The 26,830-nt window shown below is 38.8% G+C and overlaps 8 protein-coding genes across 8 annotated transcripts; 4 read left to right on the top strand and 4 right to left on the bottom strand.

Annotated features, from left to right (window-relative positions):
• Positions 1-344: 344 nt before the first annotated feature.
• On the top strand, positions 345-734 carry LCL2 (Lcl2p; the record flags this gene model as incomplete). Its single annotated transcript, XM_056229733.1, has 1 exon — positions 345-734. One exon carries the CDS (start codon positions 345-347, stop codon positions 732-734), a length of 390 nt encoding a protein of 129 aa, XP_056083722.1.
• Positions 735-816: 82 nt separating this feature from the next.
• SEN2 (tRNA splicing endonuclease subunit SEN2) lies at positions 817-1,950 on the bottom strand (the record flags this gene model as incomplete). The annotated part of the gene is made up of 1 exon (XM_056229734.1): positions 817-1,950. The coding sequence occupies one exon, from the start codon at positions 1,948-1,950 to the stop codon at positions 817-819; it is 1,134 nt and encodes a 377-aa protein (XP_056083723.1).
• Positions 1,951-2,783: 833 nt separating this feature from the next.
• Positions 2,784-17,507, bottom strand: REA1 (AAA family ATPase midasin; the record flags this gene model as incomplete). Its single annotated transcript, XM_056229735.1, has 1 exon — positions 2,784-17,507. The coding sequence occupies one exon, from the start codon at positions 17,505-17,507 to the stop codon at positions 2,784-2,786; it is 14,724 nt and encodes a 4,907-aa protein (XP_056083724.1).
• A 366-nt stretch (positions 17,508-17,873) lies between these two features.
• REX3 (RNA exonuclease) lies at positions 17,874-19,079 on the top strand (the record flags this gene model as incomplete). Its single annotated transcript, XM_056229736.1, has 1 exon — positions 17,874-19,079. One exon carries the CDS (start codon positions 17,874-17,876, stop codon positions 19,077-19,079), a length of 1,206 nt encoding a protein of 401 aa, XP_056083725.1.
• A 1,067-nt stretch (positions 19,080-20,146) lies between these two features.
• Positions 20,147-21,601, bottom strand: SKDI12G1580 (uncharacterized protein; the record flags this gene model as incomplete). The annotated part of the gene is made up of 1 exon (XM_056229738.1): positions 20,147-21,601. The coding sequence occupies one exon, from the start codon at positions 21,599-21,601 to the stop codon at positions 20,147-20,149; it is 1,455 nt and encodes a 484-aa protein (XP_056083726.1).
• Positions 21,602-22,235: 634 nt separating this feature from the next.
• On the top strand, positions 22,236-22,766 carry AHP1 (thioredoxin peroxidase AHP1; the record flags this gene model as incomplete). The annotated part of the gene is made up of 1 exon (XM_056229739.1): positions 22,236-22,766. One exon carries the CDS (start codon positions 22,236-22,238, stop codon positions 22,764-22,766), a length of 531 nt encoding a protein of 176 aa, XP_056083727.1.
• A 369-nt stretch (positions 22,767-23,135) lies between these two features.
• Positions 23,136-23,540, bottom strand: CCW12 (Ccw12p; the record flags this gene model as incomplete). The annotated part of the gene is made up of 1 exon (XM_056229740.1): positions 23,136-23,540. One exon carries the CDS (start codon positions 23,538-23,540, stop codon positions 23,136-23,138), a length of 405 nt encoding a protein of 134 aa, XP_056083728.1.
• Positions 23,541-25,109: 1,569 nt separating this feature from the next.
• Positions 25,110-26,405, top strand: HOG1 (mitogen-activated protein kinase HOG1; the record flags this gene model as incomplete). Its single annotated transcript, XM_056229741.1, has 1 exon — positions 25,110-26,405. The coding sequence occupies one exon, from the start codon at positions 25,110-25,112 to the stop codon at positions 26,403-26,405; it is 1,296 nt and encodes a 431-aa protein (XP_056083729.1).
• Positions 26,406-26,830: the final 425 nt, after the last annotated feature.

A 26,830-nucleotide genomic window follows, 5' to 3' on the forward strand; every position in this document is an offset into this window, starting at 1 on the left:
CAGTCTTGTCGGAATGGAACCATTACAGAACCATGCGCTTAGGTAGCCTTTTTCAGCACTTTTGTTTCTGCTCGCAACAATGTCTTCAAATGAGAATATAGACGTCCAGAATTAATGCTGGAAGGCCACACTACCGAATTGAATGTCTTTAGCAGGAGGAAAATCTATGGAATCTAATGGTTGTGCAATATAGGATGGAAGGTAATTTTTACTGAGGTAGATGTATGGGTGTGTCTGAGCTGTCCTTTCTCTTTAGGAAATGATTTTGAAAGAAGCTTCAGAATACTCTTGATGGAAAGAATAGATGGGTTTGCCTAGCACGATACAATCGAATTTACGGCGTCATGAGGTACAGTATTGGTCTAGTATTTACCGTGCTTTTTTTGGGTACCGCTGAGGTGAACGCCTTTTTCAATTTTGGTAATCATCATCAGCAACAGCAGCAACAGCAACCGCAATCATATGAAGAACAAGTTTTGAATAACCCATGTGATGGGTATTTGTGTCCCGACACCTTAACGTGTGTACCACAGCAGAAGGACTGTCCCTGTCCCTTCCCCAAATCCCAGCTTAAGTGTGCCCTTCCTAACAATAAGTACGTTTGCGTATCAAAGCCAGCCACACATGATGAAAAGCTGAGAGCAATATATGACGATCCTGTAAAAGGCCCCAAGGCAAAGAACAAGGGCTTTAGAGATTGTGGATGGGTATCCGAGGCTTATAAAAGTGGTTAAAGGCTAGTTGGAATAAGCACCCATTTACATACATACATACATACATACATACATACGAAAGAATTACCTCTTCATTAATATCCTAGTCCCTATTTCTTCCGGGGACCCATCTCCTATATAGCACTTCGCCGATTTGATAACCATTGAACAGTTTCGTAAAATTGTTTGACTTCCATAACGATATCGCCTCTTCTTCTGATATTAGTCTTTCCACATAGCACAACACAAACGTCTTCTTTGCAGCGCCTGCAACACGTGCTATGCTGGAATACCACGTGTAATCTTTGCAAATGTCGTAGTCAAGACCCATGATACAAAATTCAGCATGTTGGAATGGTGGTCCCCTCTTATACAATAAATAGTCACAGCCGAATTTTATGCCAGATCGCACGCACCAACCGTGCGACCTGTAATGATGATATATCACGTAGGAGCGAACAAAAGAATGGATATCTTTATATTTGGCGTCAGATGGGAATAGTTTTCTCGTCAGGCTCGCAGAAGATATCTCTAGAACAGAAAGTGCAAAGGTCAAAAACATGGCCTCTACAGGCATAAGCTCTAATGATTCCAATTGCAAGAGATCACCATTTTCATTAAGGAGATCGTTGTCCTCATTTCTCAGGTCGATTTCGGGAGCGTTCTGCTGTTGTCCGACTACGCTGATGTCTTCCATTTGTTTTAGTTTAAACTCCCTTAATGATTCCCTTTGCTTCTCTAAAAGAATATTCTCCTCACTGATATGAGCACCTTTTTTCCTTAATTCTAGTAAATCCCTTTCTAATCTTGCACGTTCTTTCTTGAACTCTAACCTTTGTGCTCTTCTTTGTTGTGTGACCCTTTCTAGGGTCAACTGTGTTTCAGTATTGATTTTGCCTCCTCTTCCGACTTGTTGTGGACTATCATTAAGGCCTAGTCTCACTTCTGTTCTATCCCTCCAGGTAGGTTCACTTCTAGAAAATTGGCCAGTACCAAAAAACCCATTGTCCCAAAGATATAGCATTTGTTTGTCATCCTGAACTATTATATGAATAGTGTTATCTCCAATAAAGTCTACGTGTACTTTTTCGTTTAACGCATTTGTACTCTTGTAGTATCGATATGCCCAATATACCCAAGATATTGGATTATGAAGGATTAGATCCGGTAGATCATCTATAGGATGGATTGGAAGAGGATATTTGTAGCGCCTCTGATTAACCCTTCCTTTGGACATGCTTTTCTTTTACTCGCTCGTTTTTTTATCTTTTCACTATCTTGTTGCAATATTCACGCTTTATAGTGTTGAATTTTTGATAGACGTGCTGATGTCTCAGTGCTGAAATGGAATACTAGCGTAAAAAGAGGCAGCTTTCTATTGCTACTACGTCAATACTATATAGCTTTTTCTTGTCCAGCGCAAAAGGAGAAATTATGACTGTTGACTACATAAATTTAATTCAAGAAAGTTTTTTACAGAAAGTTTTGATAAGAAATAAAATTCAGATACCGTTGTAGTCTTGAGAAATCATTGTGCTCACATCGATTAACTTCGAGCAACATAAATCATGTTATCATCATTAAAAAATTGAAGAGTTAAGAACAAAATTAATTAAGCGAAAAGTTTCGCATAACTAAATCTAGACACACCTCCTGGTGTTACTTAGTTCTCCCTAAGAACCAAAGGCTATGAAAGCGCAAAATTGGCTGTCTTGCACTGTTCTTAGTTTTGAAACAGATGTAGATTGGTAACATTCAAAAGAAAGTTGTCTCTTTAAGTACCTGAGGAAAACAACTTTTTCTTGTTCAGAAGTGAAAAAAATAAAATAATAAGTTACCCTTACGGAAATTGTATTTGTTAGGGCTAAATGACAGTACTTTGCAAACGGAGTAAAGTGATGGGAGTGAGAATAATGATAATTCATTATATATATCAACACATATAGATATATACGTTTAGTTTAGTTTACAATTATATTGTACAAATGTTTTTTATTTTGGTTTTAGAACTTTTTACTAATTTAATCCATACACGGCTTTTTCTTTCTTCTCTGGTTTACTAAAGAATACTTAGCTGGACGCTAGGTCAGTAAAGTATTGACGTAGAATCGATGAAAGCATTTCAGGTAGTTCGCTGATATCATGTACAACAACATAAAATTCAAAAGGGAAAGTATCCAAGTATTTCGTAATCTTCAACTGTGGGTTACCAAATTCATCTGGAATGTAGTTCACTTGGCTCATGTCTAGAATAGATTCATTGGAGGTAATACCGTCTATGATAACAAAAACCAACATAATTTTATTTTCCCTTGCACGACGAACTAATCTCTGTATTGTTTCGTGGTCTTCACAAATACCATCTGAAATAACAATTTCCAGCTGCCATTGATCGTTATGAGCCATAGCACGAGCACGTTCAAAAATTTTAATAGACTCGGCAACAAGCTTTTTAACGTCTGTTTTAGTTTCTTGGAAGCCAAACCATTGAAAGGCTCTTGCCCCTGATTCATTACTGAACTGTTGGTCAAATGAGTGGACTTCTTTGGCATTTTCACCGAATTTTACAATGGATAATCCTCCAGCCTCCAGTTGGGTCAATGTCTTGGAGACCAAGCATAAACTATCAAAAGCAAGTTTAACACATTTGGATTCGCTCATGGACTTGGAATCATCAAGCGCGATCATGATTTGGTATTGTCTTTTACTTGGTTTCGTTCTTCTCAACCAGATTTTGTCTTTACGGAATTGGGAAGCGATATACGGAATGATTCGCTTCATATTCAACCTTTTACCTGTTTTGTAATCACCTTTCAACTTCGTGGCCAGAGTGGGCTCCAAAATTAATCTTAACTGTTCGCCAAGACGTGATACTAAATCAGCGGTGGAGAGTTCACTCTTATGCCATAATTTGCGGGATTCCTCTAATGACCTTTCTGGCCTTAAACTAGCGTTTTCATCGTGCACATCATCGTCAATATTTTCAATCAGAGCTTCCAATTCATCATCGCTCGCTTGTTCCTCCAAGAAATATTCATTAGGGAACCCATTTTCAACATTATGTTCCTCCTTTCTCTCGCCAATGAAACCTGACTTTTTACTTTCAGTGTCTTTGTTCGCCTCATGATCCTCATCCTCAGACGCCATATCTTCGTCATCGATATCCATCTTCTCATCGTCGACGTTCTCTACTAAATCTTCCTCGTTCACTTCCTCCTCTACATTATTATCATCAATGGCCATGTCTTCATCAATAGTCTGTAATTGATCTTGGGTTGCGGAACCTAAAGCTTGAGTGTCTGTTTCAGTATTCGCGCCCTCAACGTGTTCAAATTCATCTGGAATTTCGTTCTTTTTCTCAACACTCTCATCTTCTTCACCATTTGATTGTGCCTCTTTAATATCTTGACGGCGCCTATGATATTCTTTCAGACTATCACCTAACTCCTTTATAGCAACCTTGGCTTCTTGGCGTGATTCTTCGTTTTTCTCTGTTGAATCTTCTTGATGTTCTTCATAGGTGTTTTGAGTGGTTCCTGAACCTCCGACGTCATCTTGTTCTTTAGTATCTGTAGCATCAGCACCACTTCCTTTAGATCCAGAGTCTTGTTGGACAGCAGCTTCTTGATCGATGTCTTCAATGTTAGCCATTTCCTCGACACCATCAAGCCCCTCCGCATTTTCCTCGCCTCCTTTCTCTTTTATTTCTTCTTTATTATCATCTTGTTTTAAATCCTCTTCATCTGAAATGACTTCCTCCTCTGATACAGTTTCTTCATCTTCCTTTCCCTCATCATTTGCCATATCTATATCTCCTCCGGCTTCTTCCTCTTCGCTAGAAGCCAGTTCTTCTTCATTAGCATCTACCTCTGAGTCTGGCTTGCTATCTTCGTCATCGGCATCCTGTCTTATTTCTTCCTCTTCATCGTCAGCCTTCTGTTTGTCTGGATCATCAAGCATTTCGTCAGACATATCAACGTCGGATTGCTCTGATTGATCTCCCTCCGAATCCAAGTTCATATCTTCCGGAAGATCAAGAGTTTCAATTTCGGGAACATTTTCTTCCAAATCCTCACCCTGTTCATCTTTAACTTCATCCTCTTGCTCACCGACGTCATTTTCCTCTTCAGCGTCTTCGTCGTTTTCAACATCTTCGTCACCGTCTTCAGGAGCGTTTGAATTTTCCTCCGCCTCCTCCTTATTATCTTGCTGCTGCTCGTCATTTTCAGCGGCCTGTACGTCTTCTTCTTCGGTTTTTCCATCTAAGTTCTCTTTAGTATCTTTCTCTTTTGAATTTTCACTTGCCTTTTCGTCCCACATTTTATCATCAATCGCATTAGGATCATCTTCATTCAGGTCATCGACTTCTTCATCCAATTCTTCCTCTTCACTATCGTTACTTTCGTCTTCGTTTTCACTGCCTTCACCATTAGACAAGTCTTCCAATTCTCCAGCCATATCACCTTCCATTTCAACGGCATCATCTTCATTCTCGTCCTCTCTTTCATCTTTGTCTTGCTGATCTTTATTTTCTTTCTGCGCGTCCTCCGTTAAATCTTCATCCTGTTCGATATCCTTATTGTTATTTTGAGCACCTTCGCCATCTCCCAAACCCGTACCATCTTGTAAGTTCTTGTCGTCAACCTCCTCGGATGGTGGTTCTGGAGAACAGAATCCGTTTTTGGCTAAACTATTTAATAGCGTCGATAAGATATAGGTACCGTGACTTGTGTTAGTGTAGTAAGTTCTCGATTTATCAAGTATAATGGTCATTGCGTTGTAATAATGGGTTATAACTGGCAACGTGAACGATATAATCGACTTGACGTAAATTGATTTGGTAGTGGTAAAATCGAAGTTCTTCAATAAGGATAACGCAGCTTCTGTGTTCTTAGAAACAATACCGGACCGTAGTAGCTTAACGTTTATCATTATTTTCTTAAAACTAGTGGATAACCACCTATCATCAGCTTCCGATATGGATTCGAAACCGTCTTCAATTAATTTTTGGAAAGATAGAATGATAGATGTGAAAATACGGCGGAAGGCCTGTTCAATATCTTCTACTGAAGGGCCTTCATTTTGTTCGTTTTTGATAGGCCCTGATTTGTTCTTCTTGATCCATTCAATAATGATATCAAAGACGAAAGCGTTCTCTGCCGTTTTTGCCCTTCCAAGCTTTTTCAACAACTCATCAATGAAGGACTCGAATGCGATATATGACTCAATAAACGAGGAATCAAAAATTCGGCTAGAGTTGAAGTGGAGGAAGAATAAAGACAAACTGGATTTTGCATCTTGTAAAACATTCTGTGCCTCAATCGTGCGATATTTTGAAACGACAGACAGGGTGTGTTCAGCATATTCTAGTAAAGAAGGTAGCCATTTTTCAAATACTTTGACATTATTTATATTTGCTTTTGACGATGAATGGACAATGGCGCCCTTGGAGTGGGAGAAACATTCTAGGTCTAATATCATATCATTCATCCTAGAATAATCATTCGTGAACTCGGAAAGAGGATGACGAACTGTAATTAAGGAAAATATCAAACTTTGGGCGAGTGCCATACCTCTTTCTATGGCAGTTACGGGAATGCCGTCACTTGGATTTGACACAGCGCTTCTCAGCTTGGGTAAGAGGTCAAGAATTTTGAAGAAGAATGTATCCGCCGAATTTAAATAGCCATCATTGAAGGCGGAGATGTTCGCCAAAATGGTTGTTGTAGAAGACTGGACTTTTTGGATATCTTCCCTGAAATTGGCCTTCAAACCGATTCTTCTTAGTTCTTTCAACGCATCACCTAAAACTTTACTCTTTTGAGTTTTTAAGTATGCCAATATCTTCTTGTTGTTCTTAGTATATACACCTGGTGTTTCCTTGCGCAATCTTTCAGCTTCATCATAAAATTCAAAAGCCAAATCCGTGAAGTTTGGAAATTCCTGCGAAGATATCCTTTCTAAGTATGAATCCATGTTAATTATCACTGTATCGATATTTCTTAATGGTGCAGGCCTACTACTCCAACTAGTAATATTTTTGACTAAATTCTTTGAAACCTCTAAGTTGGGATCTTCATAAAAATGGTGTCTCAAAGCACTATGTTTTACCTTATTTTCCTTGGAATATAGAAGGCCAGCTTCAATAATACTTTTCACATCACCATTTAACAAATCGCGATATTTTCTAACAATTTTGTAAAGGTTGTTATGAGATTTACGAGAACTCTGTTTTAAAGCATCAACGTTGACGTCTTTCCAACTTGCCAAAAGGATTATATCATCAATTTCCTTTTCAAGGCTCTTTTTACCACTCGCAATACGTTCATCGATAAGTGGTTTGAACTGATAATAAAATTTTAATGTGTTGTGGAGCAAACTTTCTACCTTTGTATTCTTAAACCCGATTAGATGAACGTGATCGTAGAAAGATTTTACAAGGTTTAGTCTGGCATTGAACTCACCCGAAGTACTCTTACTAAAAAACAGATTTAGTGAGCTTACCAAAAGAGTATTGTTATCGGCAATTTCTTCCTTTTCATTGCCAAAGTTCGATACAATAATTGATTCATATAAATAAAACCACCACTTACCAATGGATTTTCTAATTTTTTCGTCTTCTGAGTTAAAAAGACCTTTCCAAGTACGTAGTTCCAATTTTCTCCATGAAACTATTAAATTTGTGATCAGTTTTATAGTGCCATTCAAAGAAACTTCAGAGGATGCGTATTTCTCCCATTCAGCCAAGAATGTATATATTTGTTCGATCTTTTGAAGCTGCCTTGCTAAAGGTGTTTGAATAGGATAGTTTAAGAATTCTTGAGAAACTCGATATAATTCATTCAGGGTTGCATGCTCTGGCCATTGCGCTAATAATTTAAGAACGGATTTGAGCATGCTTTCAATGATGTCACTTGCCTTTTGAAATTCAGCAATAGAGAAATCGTGATAAAAATCAATACTTCCGAAATCCTTTGCATTTTTGAATGACTGAGTTTCTTCATCAAGTCTGTTAATTACAGCAGATAAGGTTCCACTTCTTAAGCCCTCTATCTTGGTGTTTTCTAACTCTTCACTTAGAATGGTTGTTATTATTGCACCTCTGTTCAATTCAGAAGAAAAGTTAGCGCCACAGGATTTATCAAAGACTGAGATGTATTTATCTGCAAGTTGAAAGTAGATCTCATCCAAATTTTCAGAGCTAGGAGAACTTTTTTCATCGGTTATTAATACCGTTTCCTCATAATCTGGGAATAGGTTCTTGAAATCAGCCTCATAATCATCGGAATTATCGTTGAATTTGAACATTCCTGCCTTTTCATTCTCCTCTTGTTCTTGTCTGAGACGCCTCAATGACCATCTTGAATATAAAGTATACAAAGCAGCTTTGAAAACGTCCAACAATAGTATGTCATTCCTATGAAACTTGAACAGCATCAAAAAGTAAATCAAAATCTTTTCTACCGAACTATTTTCCACAGTACTCTTCTTAAAGAATTTTGACAGTTCATGATAAGCGAACACAACATTCTCCGTGCTAGAGATATAGATAGGATCCATACTCCACAATGGAGAGATTTGGAAAAACGCTTCATCTTTAGACTTTTGGAGCTTTAACAAATCAAAACCAAAGTTGATACTGTGAATATACCCAGCTAGGATATCGTTCAAATCAGCAAATTTTGGGTACCCGCTGTCGAGGCGATTCAAGAAATGGCCGCTATTTCGTTGGAGCATCTCTAAACGGCGATTGAATTGATTAGAGTTGCATTTGTAAGCGCCGACCAATTCCTTTATCTGCGGAGAACTCATGGTTGACGTCAAAAATGCCATCCATTCATCAAATAAACAGTCAATAGATATGTTCGCACGATAGACTCTAGGAGATTGAGGTGCATCGTTATCACTTACAACATTGATCAGTTTTTCCGTGAAAATCTCTTCATCACCACTGATTACTTTACGAACATTTATCCAATTGTTGATTAACTCTTGAGAAAAAGCTTTAGTCTTGAAAAATAAGTCATATAAAACGTAGTCATGTATGGCTGGATCATAGGGGGAATCCGGAACGTATAGCAGAAGTAGCCCAGTTCCGAACAAGATCCAAGCCTCCCCTAATGCATCTAGTGATTTTGAGGTTTTAGTCAGCTCTAGAGCAGGGAGAATGTATTCTGTAAAAGTCATGTATGTCTCAGAAGTTGTTTTCTCTTCGATAAGAGAGCGTATCTCCATCAAGTTCAAATCTGAGCAGCCTTTGCAACCGTGAATATCAATGATTTTTCTAGTCCACGTCGATAACATATCCCTATAAAAGTCAATTTGGTTTCTCAGTAAGCTAGGTGAACATTTGATTGTCGAAGACAGTAATAGCTCGGCATCGCTAATAGATTGCCTAATTTGGTTCCCGGAAAATGACTTCAAATTATTAGATTTACGGACAACGTCCTCGAGAAACTGAGAAGAGAACATAAAAGAAGTAAAAGAAGTGAACTTAGCATCTGTTTCTGCCCAAAGAATATCGAAAACTGGTGGATAGTTGTATCTGTTAATGGCAAGCTTTGTGAGCTTTTGAGTGGCTAAAGAGGAAGCAGGTGCAAGCTCCTTTATCAGTTCAATTGTGTCAAGCGAGAAGGCATACCTAATTAAGCAGTCAAATTCTTTGACAAAATAATGCTTTCTTTTGTTTAAGAATTTATTGGAAATGAGTTCTAATTCGTGTATACCATGTTCCAGCTTTGATACTAGGAATTCAAAATCTTTCAAATTATTATTTAACACATCCTCAACTAATAGCCGAAAAATATCCATGAGATCCTGAATAGAATTGTACGATTCAGAAAATTGTAGTAGGCGAACAGCGTCGAATTTCTTGGATAAATCAACAAGTTTTTCAAACGCTAGCCAACTGCTGGAGGTTGTCGGATACTTCTTCCTGAATATATCCCAGAGTAACGTTATGGAGTGACCCCTGGATAAATGTAAAACATCGGTAAACTTTAAGTTGATGTCATTGAAAGGAGCTATTTCAATTCCTGCAGTCTTTGCGGATGTAATCCAGTTGTCTATTAACTCTTTGTATACTCTCAGACGTGCTTCATCTTTAGAAGCGGCAGTTTCTAATGCTGCAATTATAATTACTAGCAAATCCCAATAGCGCTGAAATTTATTAGAGCCGCAAAATAAACCTTCTCTTTTAAGATTTTCAGATATTACTGAGGACAAATTGTAGAGAATTGAGAAAATTGGAATCCGTGGTGTATTCTTTACATGGCGACCGTTAAATACCGCCGCAGATAATTCGATATAGGTTAGCTCGTCGATTTTACCGTGAGTTGATTTCACATTAACTGATTTCAGAGCGCTTAAAGAGTTGAGCAACAGACGTAAAGTCGATAATAAATATAGCGATTCGGGAGACTTAATTTTATCTGACTGCTTGCTGATTGTGGGAAGCACATATTCGTTCAAAGTAAGCGATATGGTTTCTTCAGTTAGTTGCTTATCTTGTAATCCCAAAGCTTCTTGCAGCCTTAGATTTGCAGGGGTATACAAGTTGTTAATCTTCTCTAAGATACCCATGTCGGCCAAAAAGGTTATAAAAGTATAGAGCTTCTCTGCAATCTTTTTTTCTGAGTACTCCGTACAGTTCAAAACATTATTAGACCATTGTCCAACCTCTCCCAAACGGGATACGGGAATAACAGCAGCGAGAGCTTCTTCAAGTGGTACGTCATCTGATAACAATAAAACATCGTGTATCTGGGCAAAAGTGCTTGGTCTACTCAAATAGGATGGAACGAAATACTTTAGTGCCATTGGTACCTTTAGTTCGCTTAATTTCATTTTTTTGATACCATCATCAATAGAAACAGACTTGATATGTACCTCTTTAGGTTCAAAGCCCAACGTGAGACGATCAAAGGTAGTAGAACGGTTGTGTAATTCGTCCATATATATTTCGACACCTCTATTCCTCATAGCACGGGATAACTCGCCATATTTTGGATCAATTGTTAAAAACAGCCTAAAATTAGGGTGAGGTTTGAGAACTCTGGGCTGGCCGTCCTCTTGACTACATTCATTGATAAGCAGCGATCCGTCGGTTTCCAATAAGGAATTTAATCTGTCAAGGACAGAAGGAGAACAAAGATTTGCATTATCTAGAATCAACCAATGGCCTTTTTCTACTGCCTTGACTAACATACCATCAAACCATTCAAACTTAACCGAGACCTCCTTAATGACAATTTCCGACATTTCGTCAATATTCTTGCTAATTTCTTTTAATGAGCAGTGCCCTTCTAAGTGTGAAAAAAACTTGTAAAAACGATTTCTGAAGCCTTGGAATTTCTCGGGTGTAACAATATCATTGAGCAAGTATCTCAATAAATTGAGACCTTCCATGATTGCGGCAGTATTTGGCGGCAGCTTCATATTCACTGAAAGGATTTCTCTTACAACATTTACTAAATCCTCAGTAATGTATGATATTTTTCTAGTCAGATCAACTTGTTCGTATCCACCAAGGATATCCATACTATCAATATCACTGTTCATAGAGAATACATCTACTTTGGGACCTAAAATTGATGCTAAAAATCTTATAGTTTCAGTTTTACCGGAGCTTGAGGGACCTACAAGCACTAATGGCCAGTTATTGTTGATTGTTTTTAAAACAGATTCATAAACCGCAATGTTGCACTCCAATGGGAAAAGGTTTTGAGTAATTGGATAGCGATAGTGTGGATTTCTCAAAGATACCTCGTTATTGATTTGAACGTATTCATCAGTGAGTTTGAAGAAGTTTTGTTTACTTGAGAAATCGCCGAAAATATCCTCTATAAGAGCTTGTACTTTGTCCTTGTCACTGCTAGTACGGAATCTCTGCTTGACAATGATGTTGACAAAATCAAATACATCAATATCCTCGCATATTGAATACTGGTCTAGTAACTTTAACCAACGCAAAGTATCTCTCAGATTAAACTCCCATGGCGAACCAGAACTACCCCAAAGTCTTTTCTTACATACTTGCTCTTCCAAAGTGGACATCAATTTGATCATTTTAGTCATAACATCGGCTTCAATACTTGGATATAAATGTTTAGCAATCAAAAGAAGATCATCAGATGTCAGCATGTCAATAAGCACGACACTAAAACGATTCACAAAGGACTTAGGGAGACCCTTTCTACCGCCACCCTGATATTGGGGATTCTGAGCAGCAAAAACAAGGAAATTGGGGTGGCAAGAAAACGAAATGTCTAATTCAGGAATATACGCCTCACCACGATGATCTAAACAGGCATTCAGACCTTCCAGCACAGATTGGGAGGCCAAATTCATTTCATCCAATAGAACCCACTCACCCTTCTTCATCGCCCTCAAAAATGGAGCATCGTGCCATAAAAACTCGCCACTCTTCTCACCAGGTGCATCTGCACCGAAGAGATCGACCAAATCCGTTTGCTCAGATAAATTGATTCTTGTAAGCTTATTTCCGGTAATATCGGCAAGGGCAGTGATTAAACTCGTTTTTCCGACACCTGGGCTACCTTCAAGTAGAATTGGTTTGTGAACTTGCATAGCCCTAACAACTTTTACCAAGTTAGAGGCAGTAGTTGGAGCAGTTAAGTTAAAGGATGAAGATTGGCCACCTGGTAGCCTTGGGATCTTGAACATTCCCACTTGCAAATCGTCCGGAGTAATGGATATGTTGTTAGCTTCTACGTGACGCACCTCCAAATGATTACCGCATAACTTCAATAGTTGTACAGTGCATTCTGATCTTAGTGATTTCAAATCATTTTCATTTTCAGCCAAGTAAGCTGTGTTATTTGTACCCAGGGCATCAATGAAAACCATTGAGGCACCTTGGATCAGTACACTTGACTTGTCCTGAATTTCAGGGAAAACTTTATTAATGAATTCAACCCATGCAAGTATATCACGTAAAGAAATGACACCGCTAGTGGCGTTTCCCGCTCCTAACTTCTTACCAAACCATTCAGAAAATTTTACGACTGGATCAGCAAGATCTCTCAAGCCTTCTGAAAGCCTGGAGGATACAATCATGTCTACATCATTGAAGTCTTCCATGGATGGCACCCATATTTCGGTAAATCTATTTCTTAATGCTGGAGACAATTCTTTTTTACCGTAATCACCACCAGGATTCATAGTTGCAAAAAACTGAAAGTTTTCCGAAGCAGTCACAAGGCTATCAGAGGAACCCTGTTCTGCTAACAATAAGCTTCTTTCCGGTTCCAGAACACTATTTAGCCTTTCAAGAACAGAATCATCCGCTAACGATATTTCATCGAGTAAAAAGAAGTTTCCAGTTTTCATAGCTTGGATCAGAGGACCATCACTCCATTCAAATAAGATATTCAAGCTGTCCTTTAGCTTTTTAATTCCTAGGTGAACCTCTTCGGATATGTCCTTATTATCCAACTTAGAGTAAAGCTGCAATAACTCGTGTAAATCTATTTCTTCGTTGTCAGCAATGTTCAAAACATTTTTCAGACAGCGTATCAACTTGTGTTGAATTTCGGATCTATTACGGACAGGCCTTTGGGCACCTAAGATATCCCCAGTTTCTGTATTTTGATGGGCATTAAGTGTAATTAACTCCCGACTCATGAACTGTGCCAACAATTGGCAAATTGTCGTTTTACCACATCCTGTTTCACCTACCAGTAAAACTGGCTCCTTGTTTTTCAAACAGCTAGAAACCAAAACGGATAGTCGACGCATCCCCTTCGTCCAAGTTACAGAATTTATCGATTCCAGAGATTCGTTTTCTAGGCTTTGATAGTACTGATCCATATCTAACTTGACTTTCATTACCTTCTCTAAGGTTCTTTTAACAGTGACTTTTTCCTGTGGAGTTCTGCACCTTTCCGCTAGGAGCATATAACCGTTCGCAGCGAGCTGTTCATAGCCAACTGCATCTCTCAGAGCCCAGCGGAAAAGATCACGAAGTGTAGCAAAACTATTCTTCTGTTCAAACAATCTTGAAGCTGACCGTTCGATGGACAATTGGCGATATACCTCGACAATCTTTTTCGCGTACGATGGCGCAATTTGGCAACGCTCACGCAAAATAACTTCTAATTCGTCTTGTGGAATATCGTCGAAGTGTAACTCCAAGAAACGGTTCCTGAAGGCTCTTGAGAGAATCTTACGGCCACCGTATATTCCTGGTGGGTTTTGAGTGGCAAAAAGAAGAAAATTAGGATGAGGATGGACAATCTCTTGTGTTTCTGGAATTAAGAGCTCTCTGTTGTCATCAAGTAATCTATTCAAGGCCTCTAAAACGTCTGTTGGGGCAAGATTTAATTCATCCAAAACAATCCAATAACCTTTTCGTAGTGCCTCGACCAAAACACCCTCCTTAAATGATAGCTTGCCAGTATCATCGGTAACGTAGGTACCTAAATATTCTTGTAAGTCAGTGTGTTCGTGGTTGTTTATACGGACAAACTTGTGACCTGTTATATCAGCAAGATATTTGATCATACTAGTTTTACCCGATGAGGTCGGACCTTGGATTAGTACAGGAAATCTTTTACCTGATGTAGCCCTGACCAAATTCATCATGTTCTTTTCGACAAAAGGTGTAATAATATAGTGAGCTTGTTCTTGAATTTCATTAGGGCCTTTTTTCATCCAATAATGTTTGAATTGAACATACTCTGGCCCTGGGGAAGGAGGCGTTTGGGACATAACGGATTTGACATTTTTTAGCCTTCCCAACGTGAAATTTTCTATTACTGGCTTCAGAGTAGTTTCGGAATTTTGATCGAGTAAAGTCAGGAAACTCATGCAGAATCCATCGTAAAGAGAACGGCGTAAACCGTAGATATGAATGATATCAGTAACATACAGCAATGTTCGTGTTAGGGTACGAATACTAAAGTGTGGTTTTTGATTCGAACCATCGACAATTCTGTTGTTATCGGCGAGTTTTTTTGCTTCTAGATAAAGTTCAGCAATATCATTTCCTACCCACTCGTCACTGAAGCTATATTTTCCAATATATTTGTCAATTATGGAGAGCAAATCAGCGATATCGCGCTCTGGAGAATGGACATATATTTCAGTAAACCTTGATCTGATACCCATAGGTAAGTCTCTTTTACCAACGTCAGTAGCAGGATTCATACAGGCAAATATTCTAAAGTCAGAATGAGCCTTTATAGGTTCGGCATCACCCTTTTCTGAAAGAAGAATACTACGAGAATCAGGTTCAGTAAGAAGATCGGAAATGCTTTCTAAGGTGTCTGCAGTTGCTAAATTCACCTCATCAAGTAGTAGCCACTCTCCATTTCTGATAGCCTTCACCAACGAACCTTCGACAAAATCAAAAACGAATGAGTTCTCAATAGAGCTAGACTGAGCCTCAAACTTTTTCACCGAGTCATCAAAGTCTCTCCATTTATCGAGTAGTAATTTTTTTTCATGACCGTTGAGTCTTCTTTTCTTCTTTTTTGTATTTTCGTCATCATGAACAGAGTCTGTAGTTTTTAATATGCTTTTGGCCATCTTGTAAGCTTCATTCCAAAGTCTGACAACGTTCTTCCATTGATTCTTGTTGAAGCACCTATGGAGCATTTTATGAAATTTTTCATTTTTTTTCAAGGAAAATGTAGCGTTGAAAAGAGACTCAAAGTTTTCTTGTATAGGAACTGCAACTGTTTTTGAATTTACAGGCTTATAACCACCCAGAAGATCGCCTGTTTCGGTTTGCTGTGAAACATTGATAACCGTTAATGTCTTTGCTAACATCTTAGCGAGTTGTTGAACAACTGTAGTTTTACCGGTACCTGTCTCACCAACCAGTAAAACAGGCTCGGTCATCTGTATACAAACGGAAATCTGCTCCATTAGTCTCAAAGAATGGTTGGTAAATGCAAATGACGTACTGTTCATTGATTTCTTTTGTATGTTTAACTTCTCCTTAGGTAACAGTGCCCTTCCTATTTTAATTTCGTCGTCAAAATTTTCCAAAATAGGCACATGTTGTGACAGAAATAAGGAGATTCTTGAGGAAGCAATGTCTAGTGATTCACCGATCGTTTGAATAATAGGTTCGAGGGCTTTGAATTCCCCAAGGGCACCAGCGAAGCAGTCGGCGGCCTCGGAGAAAATACTATCATAGATAGAAGACTCGATTAATTGATCTGGTTTGTTGATTCCGTTGTTTTTGAATAGAGCATCTAACCTCTGGCATAGCTTGATTAAATCTCTCACGGACACAACTCTTGCATGTGCACCTCTGTTCAAAGAAATAAATTTGGCGTTTGAGTAAATACTTTTGACACTTTTGTAAGAATTAATTAATTTTGGGATGAGGTTTGCCAAGATTGGGAATTTTTGAGCTAAAATTTGTACCAAGTCTTCTTCGCTGGGTTCATCTATTTCGACGACGTTCCAAATCCTCATACCAATCATGTTTAAGCTATAACTCCTCTTAGGGTTTTCCTTGGAGTGATCTTCATTCATTCTAACAGTTGATATTAGTTGAAACCCATTTGCAGCTTTTACAGTCTCCCCTCTGGATGGAATGGTGAGCTCACGCTTTTCCAACAGCGACAAAAGTATTGATAATACATCCGTAGGGGCTTTATCGATATCTTCTATAAGAACCCATCTACCTTCCTTGACTGCAGTGGATAGAACACCAGCTCTCCATTCGAAAGTACCGGGTTTATCACCGGAAGTGTAGGTACCAATTAGCAACTTGGCATCGGTTTGTTCACCTAAATGAATTTTGACAATTGAGTCGTGACAGCCCATATATTTACTTAGCTCGTTGATTAAAAAGGTCTTACCAGAGCCTGCTTTTCCAACGAGCATTATTGGTGTCGAATTTTGAATTTTTCGTCCAAGTTGACGAAGAGAAGAAACTGTCTTTCCAGTAGAAACAAATGTCAATGGGTAGGAGACTTTATCATGGATAGTGTGGATTTTAGGGACCATAACACCGCAGATGGATGTTACTTTAGTACTTAAATCCTGTGGGTCAATAATAAAGTAGTGATGGTTTTTGTTAACAGTAAAACATTCTGGAACACAGGGTAGTTTGGAAAAATTTGCAAATCTTTTAGCTTCATTCAAATCGAGAAAATTGTAGTCCACTTTAGAGTCGCCCTCTAAACAGCCTAATAGAGTATCGTGTGATTTGATATAGGTATCTGTCATATCATTTATGGCTTTTTCCCCCATATCCAGGTACAAAGATAAAACTTTTAATGCTAAAAACGTAATCAGTTTGTTTTCCTGGCCTTCGGCTGGTAAATCCACAAGTTGATATAGAATGCCGGGTTGAATAAAGCGTGCAAATACTTCTTTATTGTGATATAATAATCTATAATATGCTAACAAAATTTTGAACAGATCGGAATTTTTCTGTGAAGATGGATTTTGAAGAACAGTAGTGAAGTGATCATTCTCTCTATCCAAATAGTCTTCAATTAATGGCATTGAAAATGGAAATATTGTTATGATATTTGCTAATTGTTCAATTAAAAGAACGTAATCATTTTTACCAGAGCATGTTGTCAAACGTGCTACTATTTCCAAGAAAACGTGTTTGTAAAGGAAAACATGACCTGCGATGGAATGGCTATGTAGTATAGTTTCTGCTAATTTGTTTAAATTTTCGGATGTTGATTTCTTTGTGCTGAATTTGAATGGTTCAATAGCATCAGAAGGGAACGTAGAGTTGAAGAGAGCCAACCTTTGGTTGACTGCATCCAAATCTAACAAAATTCTATCTTGGGACATCCTCGAACGATTTAACAGACCCCAAAAGATTTTTCGATTTAATAAAAACGACACGCTTTAAGATAATGCAGGTCAACGTTAGTTCAACTCAAATTATTTAAAGCCTTGAAAATTGTTATTCTAGAGGGGGATATTAAAAATATAATCGAAGCGTTACAGTGGTTTACTTCCGCGAAACTAAATAGATCCAAGCTCATCGCCTCTCTAAAATTTTTCACTCGAAAAATAAAACTCGTAAAGGGCGATAATTAGTGATGAGTAGAAAAAGAAATGGAGCAAGATCTATGTGAGTGCATTTCAATGCTTTAATCATATGATTTAGTGAACGTTCAATTTTGGCTCTATGTACTAAGAATAAAGTAGAAGATGGGAAGTTTGTTAAGACCAGTTGATCTGGTAAATCAGCCACTGGGGTTTCAAGACAGGTACAAGATTCTACAAAAGTTATTTGCGCAGTTACAAAAGGCGTATGCACATACAAAGAGAACCAATATGGACCTTGAAAGACTTGCAATTCGCTTAGAAGTACATGTTGCAAAAAACAGTATTTCTGGTCAAAGTTACAAGTTTAATATGAGCATTTTATTGCGAGATATACTTAAATATAAGGGAGATCTTTCGAAGGTCAAAATTAATGGGCGTCCTCTCAAAGGACCCAAATCTAATTCATCCACAAATGGTAATACAGGATCTATCACTACAAAGTCAGAAGCTATGGAAGCTCTTAAAGCATTGATTTTAGATGTTAAAGCTTTGGGAGACAATGGGTATATCCTTGAGGAAATCCAAAATAAAGGCAGTGATGATAATATTCAACAGTATGTGCCTTGTTTGCGGTGCAATACGAAGTTCAAAAAATTAGACATAATGGAGAAGACTCTATGCAGATTTCATCCGCTAAAGAGATTATACAACAGAGAGACTAAGACTCACCATTATCCCTGCTGTGGTGAAACTACTAATTCTGTCTCCTTTCTAAGGTTGGGGTGTAAGACGTTCCTTCACCACGTGTTTAGAGGGGAATCATACGATGATCTGTGCAAAATTTCCGAATTTTCTAGTACTGCACACATCGATGGTGTTGAGAATGTTCTCTCTCTCGATTGTGAAATGGCTTTCACATCCTTAGGTTATGAGATGATACGTTTGACAATTGTGGATTTCTTCACTGGAAAAACGTTATTTGACCATGTAATCCAACCGGTAGGAAAGATCGTAGACTTAAATTCCGACTTTAGTGGTGTTCATGAGATTGATCGAACTAAATGTCCCACGTACGAGGAGGCACTTATTGTATTTTTATCCGAAAAATTAATAAATAAGAACAGTATTCTCATAGGGCACGGATTAGAGAACGACTTAAACGTTATGAGGATATTTCACAAGAAGGTGATAGATACGGCGGTCCTTTATTCAAAAACAAAGTTTAAGGTATCTTTGAAAAATTTAGCGTTCGAAATTCTAAGTAGGAAAATTCAAAATGGTGAGCACGATAGTTCTCAAGATGCCATAGCCACAATGGATGTTGTGAAGGTCAAAGTCGGTATTTCCCCCAGTCAAGACCATTGGTAACTGGATTGCATTTATATTCAAAAATCAAATTAGAGTGTAGCATTTTTTTTAAAATTTTATATGACCAAGACGTTTCTAAGGTTTAATAGGTTATCCTAAAAAAATAGCGCGATAAAAGTAAAAGTCAACACTCCCTATTCTGTCACAACAAGAAGCAACTATTCCCCGTTGACAACTAGTTAACTGTTGATAATTAGTAATATTAATTAAGAATAAAAGCAGAAATCTTTCTTATACTTATATAAGAGAGGTATATAAAACACACGCCGATTGGACATATTAAGTATGTTCAACATAACAATAACCTAGGGAATTTACTATAAGTTCAATGTAACGACTCATATCATTTATATATAAATTCCAAGTTGATGTTCAATTAATGGATCTTTGTTTTCAGTTAAGCCCACTCTTCGAACAGCTCGTTTAGCATCCCTCAATTCTACTAACGATGCGACATCTGTGTAGCATATACGAAATATCACCTTAGAATACAATCTGAATACCTCAGATAGTAATGATGTTTACTCATGTGAATAATGATGAACCTACTTGTTCCAACAGTTCCAAACAGCATTATCTTGTAATTACACTTGGTTAAGTTGTTGTTTGCATATAACTAGTTTGTTTTTCAGAAGATACTTGTCCGCGGAGTAACCCTTCGTGGACATTTGGTCAATTTGAAACAATACAGAGATGATCAGCAGTTCCCCTGCATAAGGATGAACCGTTTTACAAAGAGATTTATTTCGTTTTTTTTTGCTAATATCAACATAGCGGTTGGCTATCAGAAGAGGTCTATTTAGGCAACAGCTCATCTACATTACACTATGTAGTATGCGTTGTTATGATACGTCAAAACAAGTCCGTTCTCGCGTTCGAGCCCGAGCTGGTCCTTGCAGGATTGCCAACCATCGATTTCCACAGTTTTTGGAATGTAAGGACATTTTTAGTATATATGTACTCTACCAAAATATGAATATTGTTACAGTTATGCTATTATGAAAGAGCTTTTTTTCAACGTATCTTTAAATTATATATGCAAGTGGGGAAAGAGTTTTCTGATGACCCTACAAAAAATCAATTAACTTGCAATATTCCTTAGTCCCCGAAAAAGTTTCCGCCTTGACAGCGATTAGGATAATTCTACCGTTGTTTATACCTAACTTCCACATGGATCTCGATAGATGCAGTTTCAAACCATGAGTGCAATTCAAATTTTTCAAATTAGTGCAATCCAAGACCCTCTCCTTGCATTTAGAGTCGTTAACTAGTGAGAAAATATTGCAGCACTGCGTACCGTTAATCACCAAATCACAAATAGAGACGCATGCGGGTATGATTAAATGGGACTCTATTTGCATTTGACTGTCACGAAGTTTGACTTTATATTCGGATAGATCGATTTTGATAGATGGGGTTTTCAACAAAACATCTGAAAACTTGTCTTCAAATAGTTCTGCTGCCTCCTTCGATAAGTCTACGTGGACTGTCTTATCCTTCTTATTGAATATTATTTTGCACTGGTCAGAATGCAGTTGGAAAATGAGATCGTGGGAAATCGTATCGATATAAGGTCTTTGATACTTTACCATGTTCCAGTACCCATCGTGCTTGTCGAGAGACTGTTTTACCTTCTTGGTGGGTGGTTCGGCATCATCACTCCTACTTGACTCAGTTCTAGTATTTGCAGCAGCGCCTGCGTACCCTGCATCTTCATTAACGCAACTTGCCACAGATTGGGTATCGGAATAGGGTGACGATAATTCCTCGATGGTTACACCCGTCTTAGAGACGCTGTTGAGAGCTATGCATATTTCTTGACAATTCGTTAAGGGATTATAAATGGTCTTTGCCTTTACTAATTCTTGTTCTAACCTACTTAGTCGGTAATAACGACTCTCTTTTATGAGTGATGCGGTTCGTTTGTCAGATAATTTTACTTCGGCGCCGCCCAATAGAGATAACAAATCCTGAAAAAACTCTGGGGACCTGGCAACAAATGAGGATGGTTGAGGAGGTGGGAAATCAGACTTTCCATCCAACTTCCATTGTTCAATCTCCTTGTAGCATGTACGAGAAATCATTTCGAAGTAATTCTGCTGATTGCCTTCCTGATGAAACAAAGATTTTGGTACCTTAAAAGAGACACCACCGACGTTGATGAAGTAGTAGTCATACTCTTTGAGGAGTTTAGTTAGTTTTGGTAACTGGAAGTACAGCGCATCCGTGAAGAGAGTGGAAAACTGTATCTCATCCTTAATGTTGGGTGTATAACCTTGCAAATGCCTATAGATCATCATGAATACCTCTTCAGATCTATCAACAAAAAGAACAATGTTCTTATCGTGCACAGTGAAGAACTGCGTGAAAAAATTGGGCCCGTCTGAATTCAGCGCAGCGCCCGAAACCTCAAATAGCTTTTGACCGATTCTAATCTCAAAGATATCATTACTAGGCAAAAGATTAGGCGTATTTTTCGACCGCTTTGTATAAGCTACTATCTCGCTCTTTTGACCCGTCATCTATTTCGCGTGTATGTGTGTGTGAAGCTTGTTGGCAGCTCCTGGTGGCAGCCCTGGCAAATAGCAAGCTCTTGAAGCTGATAGAATATATAAATTCCGATGTGCTTTTTCCATCCATTACCCTTGCACTGCGTATTAGTAATCAAGAAAAGAACCCTAGTAATCAGCGTCCTTTGCGGGGCACTCGGAAAAACCGGCTTGACGTCAGTTGGAAAGATTTCGGCACATGGTCGTGAGACGAGGAAAAATTAATCCGACATGTGGAATATTCCCTCCCGTTAAGGTGTTGGGCGCGGATTTTTTTTCTGATTTGTAATTATACGGGGAGCTCTGGCCAAAAGGTCAATATTTGGTGATGAAGCTGACTATCATCATTTAATTTTCTTCTCTGCCATTCTTTTTCTTTTTTCCACACCCCTTCCGGACGAGACTTACGTATTGTTGAGAGGTTAAAGTAGAAAATAAAGGGGTGGGAGATTAAGGACGGATGACAAGGGAAAGGACAAACGAAACATTATATAAAGGAGCATGATTTTCTCACTTGAAAGAATTTCTTAGTGTATCTCTTCTTCCAGAGCAAATACAAAGTGTTCAGCAAACCGCAACAACAATAACATCAACAATATAATAAAAAATGTCCAACTTAGTTAACAAGCAATTCCCAGCCGGCGACTACAAATTTCAATACATTGCTATCAGCCAAAAAGATGCAGACAGTGAGTCTTGTAAGATGCCACAAACTGTTGAATGGTCCAAGTTGATCTCAGAAAACAAGAAGGTCATCATCACTGGTGCTCCAGCTGCTTTCTCCCCAACCTGTACTATCAGTCACATCCCAGGTTACATCAGCTATTTGGATGAATTGGTCAAGGAAAAGGAGGTCGACCAAGTCATTGTTGTTACCGTTGACAACCCATTTGCCAACCAAGCCTGGGCTAAGAGCTTAGGTGTCAAGGATACTACACACATCAAGTTCGCTTCCGATCCAAACTGTGCCTTCACCAAGTCTATTGGTTTTGAATTGGCTGTCGGTGATGGTGTTTACTGGAGTGGTAGATGGGCCATGATTGTCGAAAACGGCGTTGTCACCTACGCTGCCAAGGAATCCAACCCAGGTGCTGAAGTCACTGTCTCCTCTGTCGAAAGTGTCTTGGCTCATTTGTAGACGCTATTTATTGGACAATGTAACCATGTTTATATACTAAATAAAGCAAAATGAAAAACGATTAAAATATAAATGTATCTTTTATGGCGACGTATTCCCACGTTCATTCTATTTTCGTGCGCATTCGCACAAAGTAGTGTGTGCTTTTCCTTTAAAATCCCTGAAATGTAGGTACGGAAAGGCCGAGAAATATGAAACAAAACGACAAAAAGAACTTTAATTTGCACAATAGAAAGAAGGAAAGAACTATAGATGATGATGATGAAAAAAAAAAATCAAAAATTTTTTCTACTAAATCCCAATTATGTATTTGTTAAATGTTAAAAAAGCTTATAAATAATTCTAAAATGTTTAAATAATAAACTAAATTTACAACAACAAAGCAGCGGCACCAGCCAACAAAGCACCAGCAGCTGGCAAAGCCTTAGCGGCAGCACCAGTGTAAGAGGTGACAGAGTGGGTTGGAGCAGCAGAGGTAGTGTTCTTTGGACCTTCAGTTGGCTTAACTGGAGCAGCAGTAGAAGTAGTACCGTTCTTTGGGGCTTCAGTAGTCAATGGACACCAGGTGGTGTATTGAGTGATAACGTCATTGACAGTGACGGTAGCAGTAGAAACCAAAGCTGGAGAGACAGTTTCAGAACAGACGTGGTCTTCACAAGAAGTGATGGTGACCAAAGTGGTAGATTCTTCGCTGACAGTAGCAGTGGTAACGTTGGAAGCGGCAGAGGCAATGGCGGCAACAGCGGCGATAGAAGCGACAGTAGAGAATTGCATTTTTGATATATTGTTTAAGCGAATGACAGAAGATTATTTTCTTGGGTTTTTCAGGGAAGAATAGAGTAGAAAGAGAAATAGAAATGTAGTAGAAGAAAAGAAAAGATAATCAAGCATGCCGACTTTATATACTTGAACGGAAACAAAGAACGGAAAATTTTTATTCATTCCTTTCTGCCGTTATGATGCAACAAGACTCCCAATCCCACTATCGCACTATTGCAGCACGGATATGCAAATTTTGCTGAGTTATCGCTGATAGTTGTTCCAAAGATACCGGCGTAGGTGAGCGCGAAATGGGGAATTCCAAAACAAACGGATTTTTTCACTCCTGAAAAATATTCGTGCGGGAAAAAACCAGGGGCTTCCTTTCCTACTCATCCTTCGAGGATTGGCTTTATTTATTTTTGGTGGCGTTTTTTTTTTTTGCCTGCTCAGATTTGTGCGGGGATTTTACAGAGAGACGCGGCGAAGGACGCTCAAAACGGAAACTAGACGCCAATGGCCCAGTACTGAAAGCGGTTCTGGGCCCATTGCGACTTTCCAATTTGGTGCTCGCGCGGGCTGGTTCCAACACGAGGATCTATAAATACTGCTGCGTGTCCGCACACCGCAGCGTTAGCGGGTGAGGGGGGTGAGGAGCTAATTCCCGCATTGGGAACTGGTGTTGCCCCTTTTGGATTGATTGTGCGGGTCGTGGGTGGTGGAAAACGCGCAACCCAAGAGGTTTTTTGCGTGTAGGATTTTACATCCGGCGGTAACGCAGGACTCAGCGGCTGGGTCTAGACATTTCTAGACATTTTTTCAGGGCAACTAATGACGCGATATTCTATAATTAGATCGCTATTGTATGGCTGTGATGCATTCGGCTCTGTTTTCTTTCTTTTTCCAGCGGTGAGTGAATGATGTGTTTTTGTGCCAAAAGGTCCGCACCGCCGTTCTTTACTATTGGAACAGGTATCTTGAGTTGTCGTCTTCCTTCACTACAGCAAAGCGCATTATCCTGTTTCTTTTGTTTTGCTTTTTGGGTTGAGATGATAAACGGTGGCATTTTACGCTTGAATGTCAATCGGTTGATGGATAGAGCGGGGAAATAAGGATGGGCTTTTAGAGTGACGCGCCTGTGCTTGGAAGCGTTGTTCACACATATAATGAATTGGCTCGAGTGAGTGCTCAAACGGCTCGGAAGCTCAGCATAAAAGTATCATGGGGCATAAGGATGGGCGCGATGTCTAATGATTACCCTGGCCGGCCCGGCGGCGTTATTAGACGGGAAGATCTTCGAAGGGAAGAAAGGAAAAAAAAAGAAAAAGCCAGCGAAAAGTAAATGCTATCTATCGTCGACGTTGTTATACTATTTCGTGCTAACAGTAGTAGTTAGTTTCTTATTCGTATAGTAGGAAAAATAATTGCAATACTAATAGCAAAAGTAACCAATCTTCAACAAGAAAATTTATTTATTCTGTCTTTCTTGTATATTGCTAAATACTAGACTGAAAAAAAGAAAAATAGGGAAAAACAAGGAATATCAAGGAAAACCAAGGAAAACTACGATTAGTGTACATAATAATGACAACGAACGAGGAATTCATTAGGACGCAAATATTCGGTACGGTTTTCGAAATCACAAATAGATACAATGACCTGAATCCCGTAGGGATGGGGGCGTTTGGTTTGGTTTGCTCAGCCACAGACACTTTGACGGCCCAACCAGTTGCCATTAAGAAAATTATGAAACCTTTTTCCACGGCTGTGCTGGCTAAGAGAACGTACCGTGAACTTAAGTTACTAAAACACCTAAGACACGAAAATTTGATTTGCCTACAGGACATATTTCTTTCGCCATTGGAAGATATATATTTTGTCACGGAATTACAAGGCACAGACTTACATAGACTCTTACAGACAAGACCCTTGGAAAAGCAATTCGTCCAGTACTTCCTGTACCAGATCCTAAGAGGTTTGAAATACGTCCATTCCGCCGGCGTCATCCACAGAGATTTGAAACCAAGCAACATCCTAATCAATGAGAATTGCGATTTGAAGATTTGTGATTTTGGTCTGGCAAGAATCCAAGACCCTCAAATGACAGGCTATGTCTCCACTAGATACTATAGGGCCCCTGAGATCATGTTAACATGGCAAAAATATGATGTCGAGGTTGACATTTGGTCTGCCGGTTGCATCTTTGCTGAAATGATTGAAGGTAAACCGCTGTTTCCAGGAAAAGATCATGTTCACCAATTCTCTATCATCACCGACCTGCTGGGATCTCCACCAAAGGACGTGATAAATACCATTTGTTCTGAAAACACTTTAAAATTTGTTACTTCATTGCCACACAGAGATCCAATTTCGTTTTCTGAAAGATTCAAGACAGTCGAACCTGATGCTGTGGATCTTTTGGAGAAAATGTTAGTTTTCGACCCTAAGAAGAGAGTCACCGCGGCTGATGCCCTGGCTCATCCTTACTTGGCCCCCTACCATGACCCTACCGATGAGCCAGTAGCAGATGCTAAGTTTGATTGGCATTTCAATGATGCTGATTTACCTGTCGATACTTGGCGTGTTATGATGTACTCAGAAATTCTAGACTTTCACAAGATTGGTGGCAGTGATGGACAGATCGATATATCCGCCACATTCGACGACCAAGTCGCCGCAGCCACTGCCGCGGCCGCACAGGCTCAAGCGCAAGTTCAGTTACATATGTCTAACCACTCCCACGATGATACTGGTGCCAGCGATAACAATCACTTAGACATTACTGGTGGCAATAAGAATGCCGACCATGTCGCCGCAAGTGATACCATTACGGACTATGGCAATCAAGCTATTCAGTACGCTAATGAGTTCCAACAGTAAACAAATTTTTCTAATGTCCCTAACCACTCATTCTTTCACTTTTTTTTTTGACGTTTCTTTTCTCATAGTACTCATAAAAGTATCTACGTATATAGTTGTATAGAGAAAACAGAAAAAAAGGAATAAAAACCACTTCTAATGCAAAATAGACGGATATCAGCTACTAGAAGCATCTTTTTTCTGCTACAATCGTAGCTTAAACTTTGCTGTATATGGCAAACCTGATGAAAAAGAGGATTCCAACGTCAGTTCTTTGATAAACACCTAGTAAGACTCAAGAAGTGTGATGTGTTCATAGTAATCAACAGTCGTATTGCTATTTCAGATTTCCTTGCTTTTTGCATTGTTTATATCTTGAGTTTGACTTTTGATTTTTTATAGGAGAATCATCGCTAAAATGGGGAAAAACATAAAATAAGCAAGAA

This window comes from Saccharomyces kudriavzevii (assembly GCF_947243775.1).
Source record: "Saccharomyces kudriavzevii IFO 1802 strain IFO1802 genome assembly, chromosome: 12".
Classification (NCBI taxonomy): domain Eukaryota; kingdom Fungi; phylum Ascomycota; class Saccharomycetes; order Saccharomycetales; family Saccharomycetaceae; genus Saccharomyces; species Saccharomyces kudriavzevii.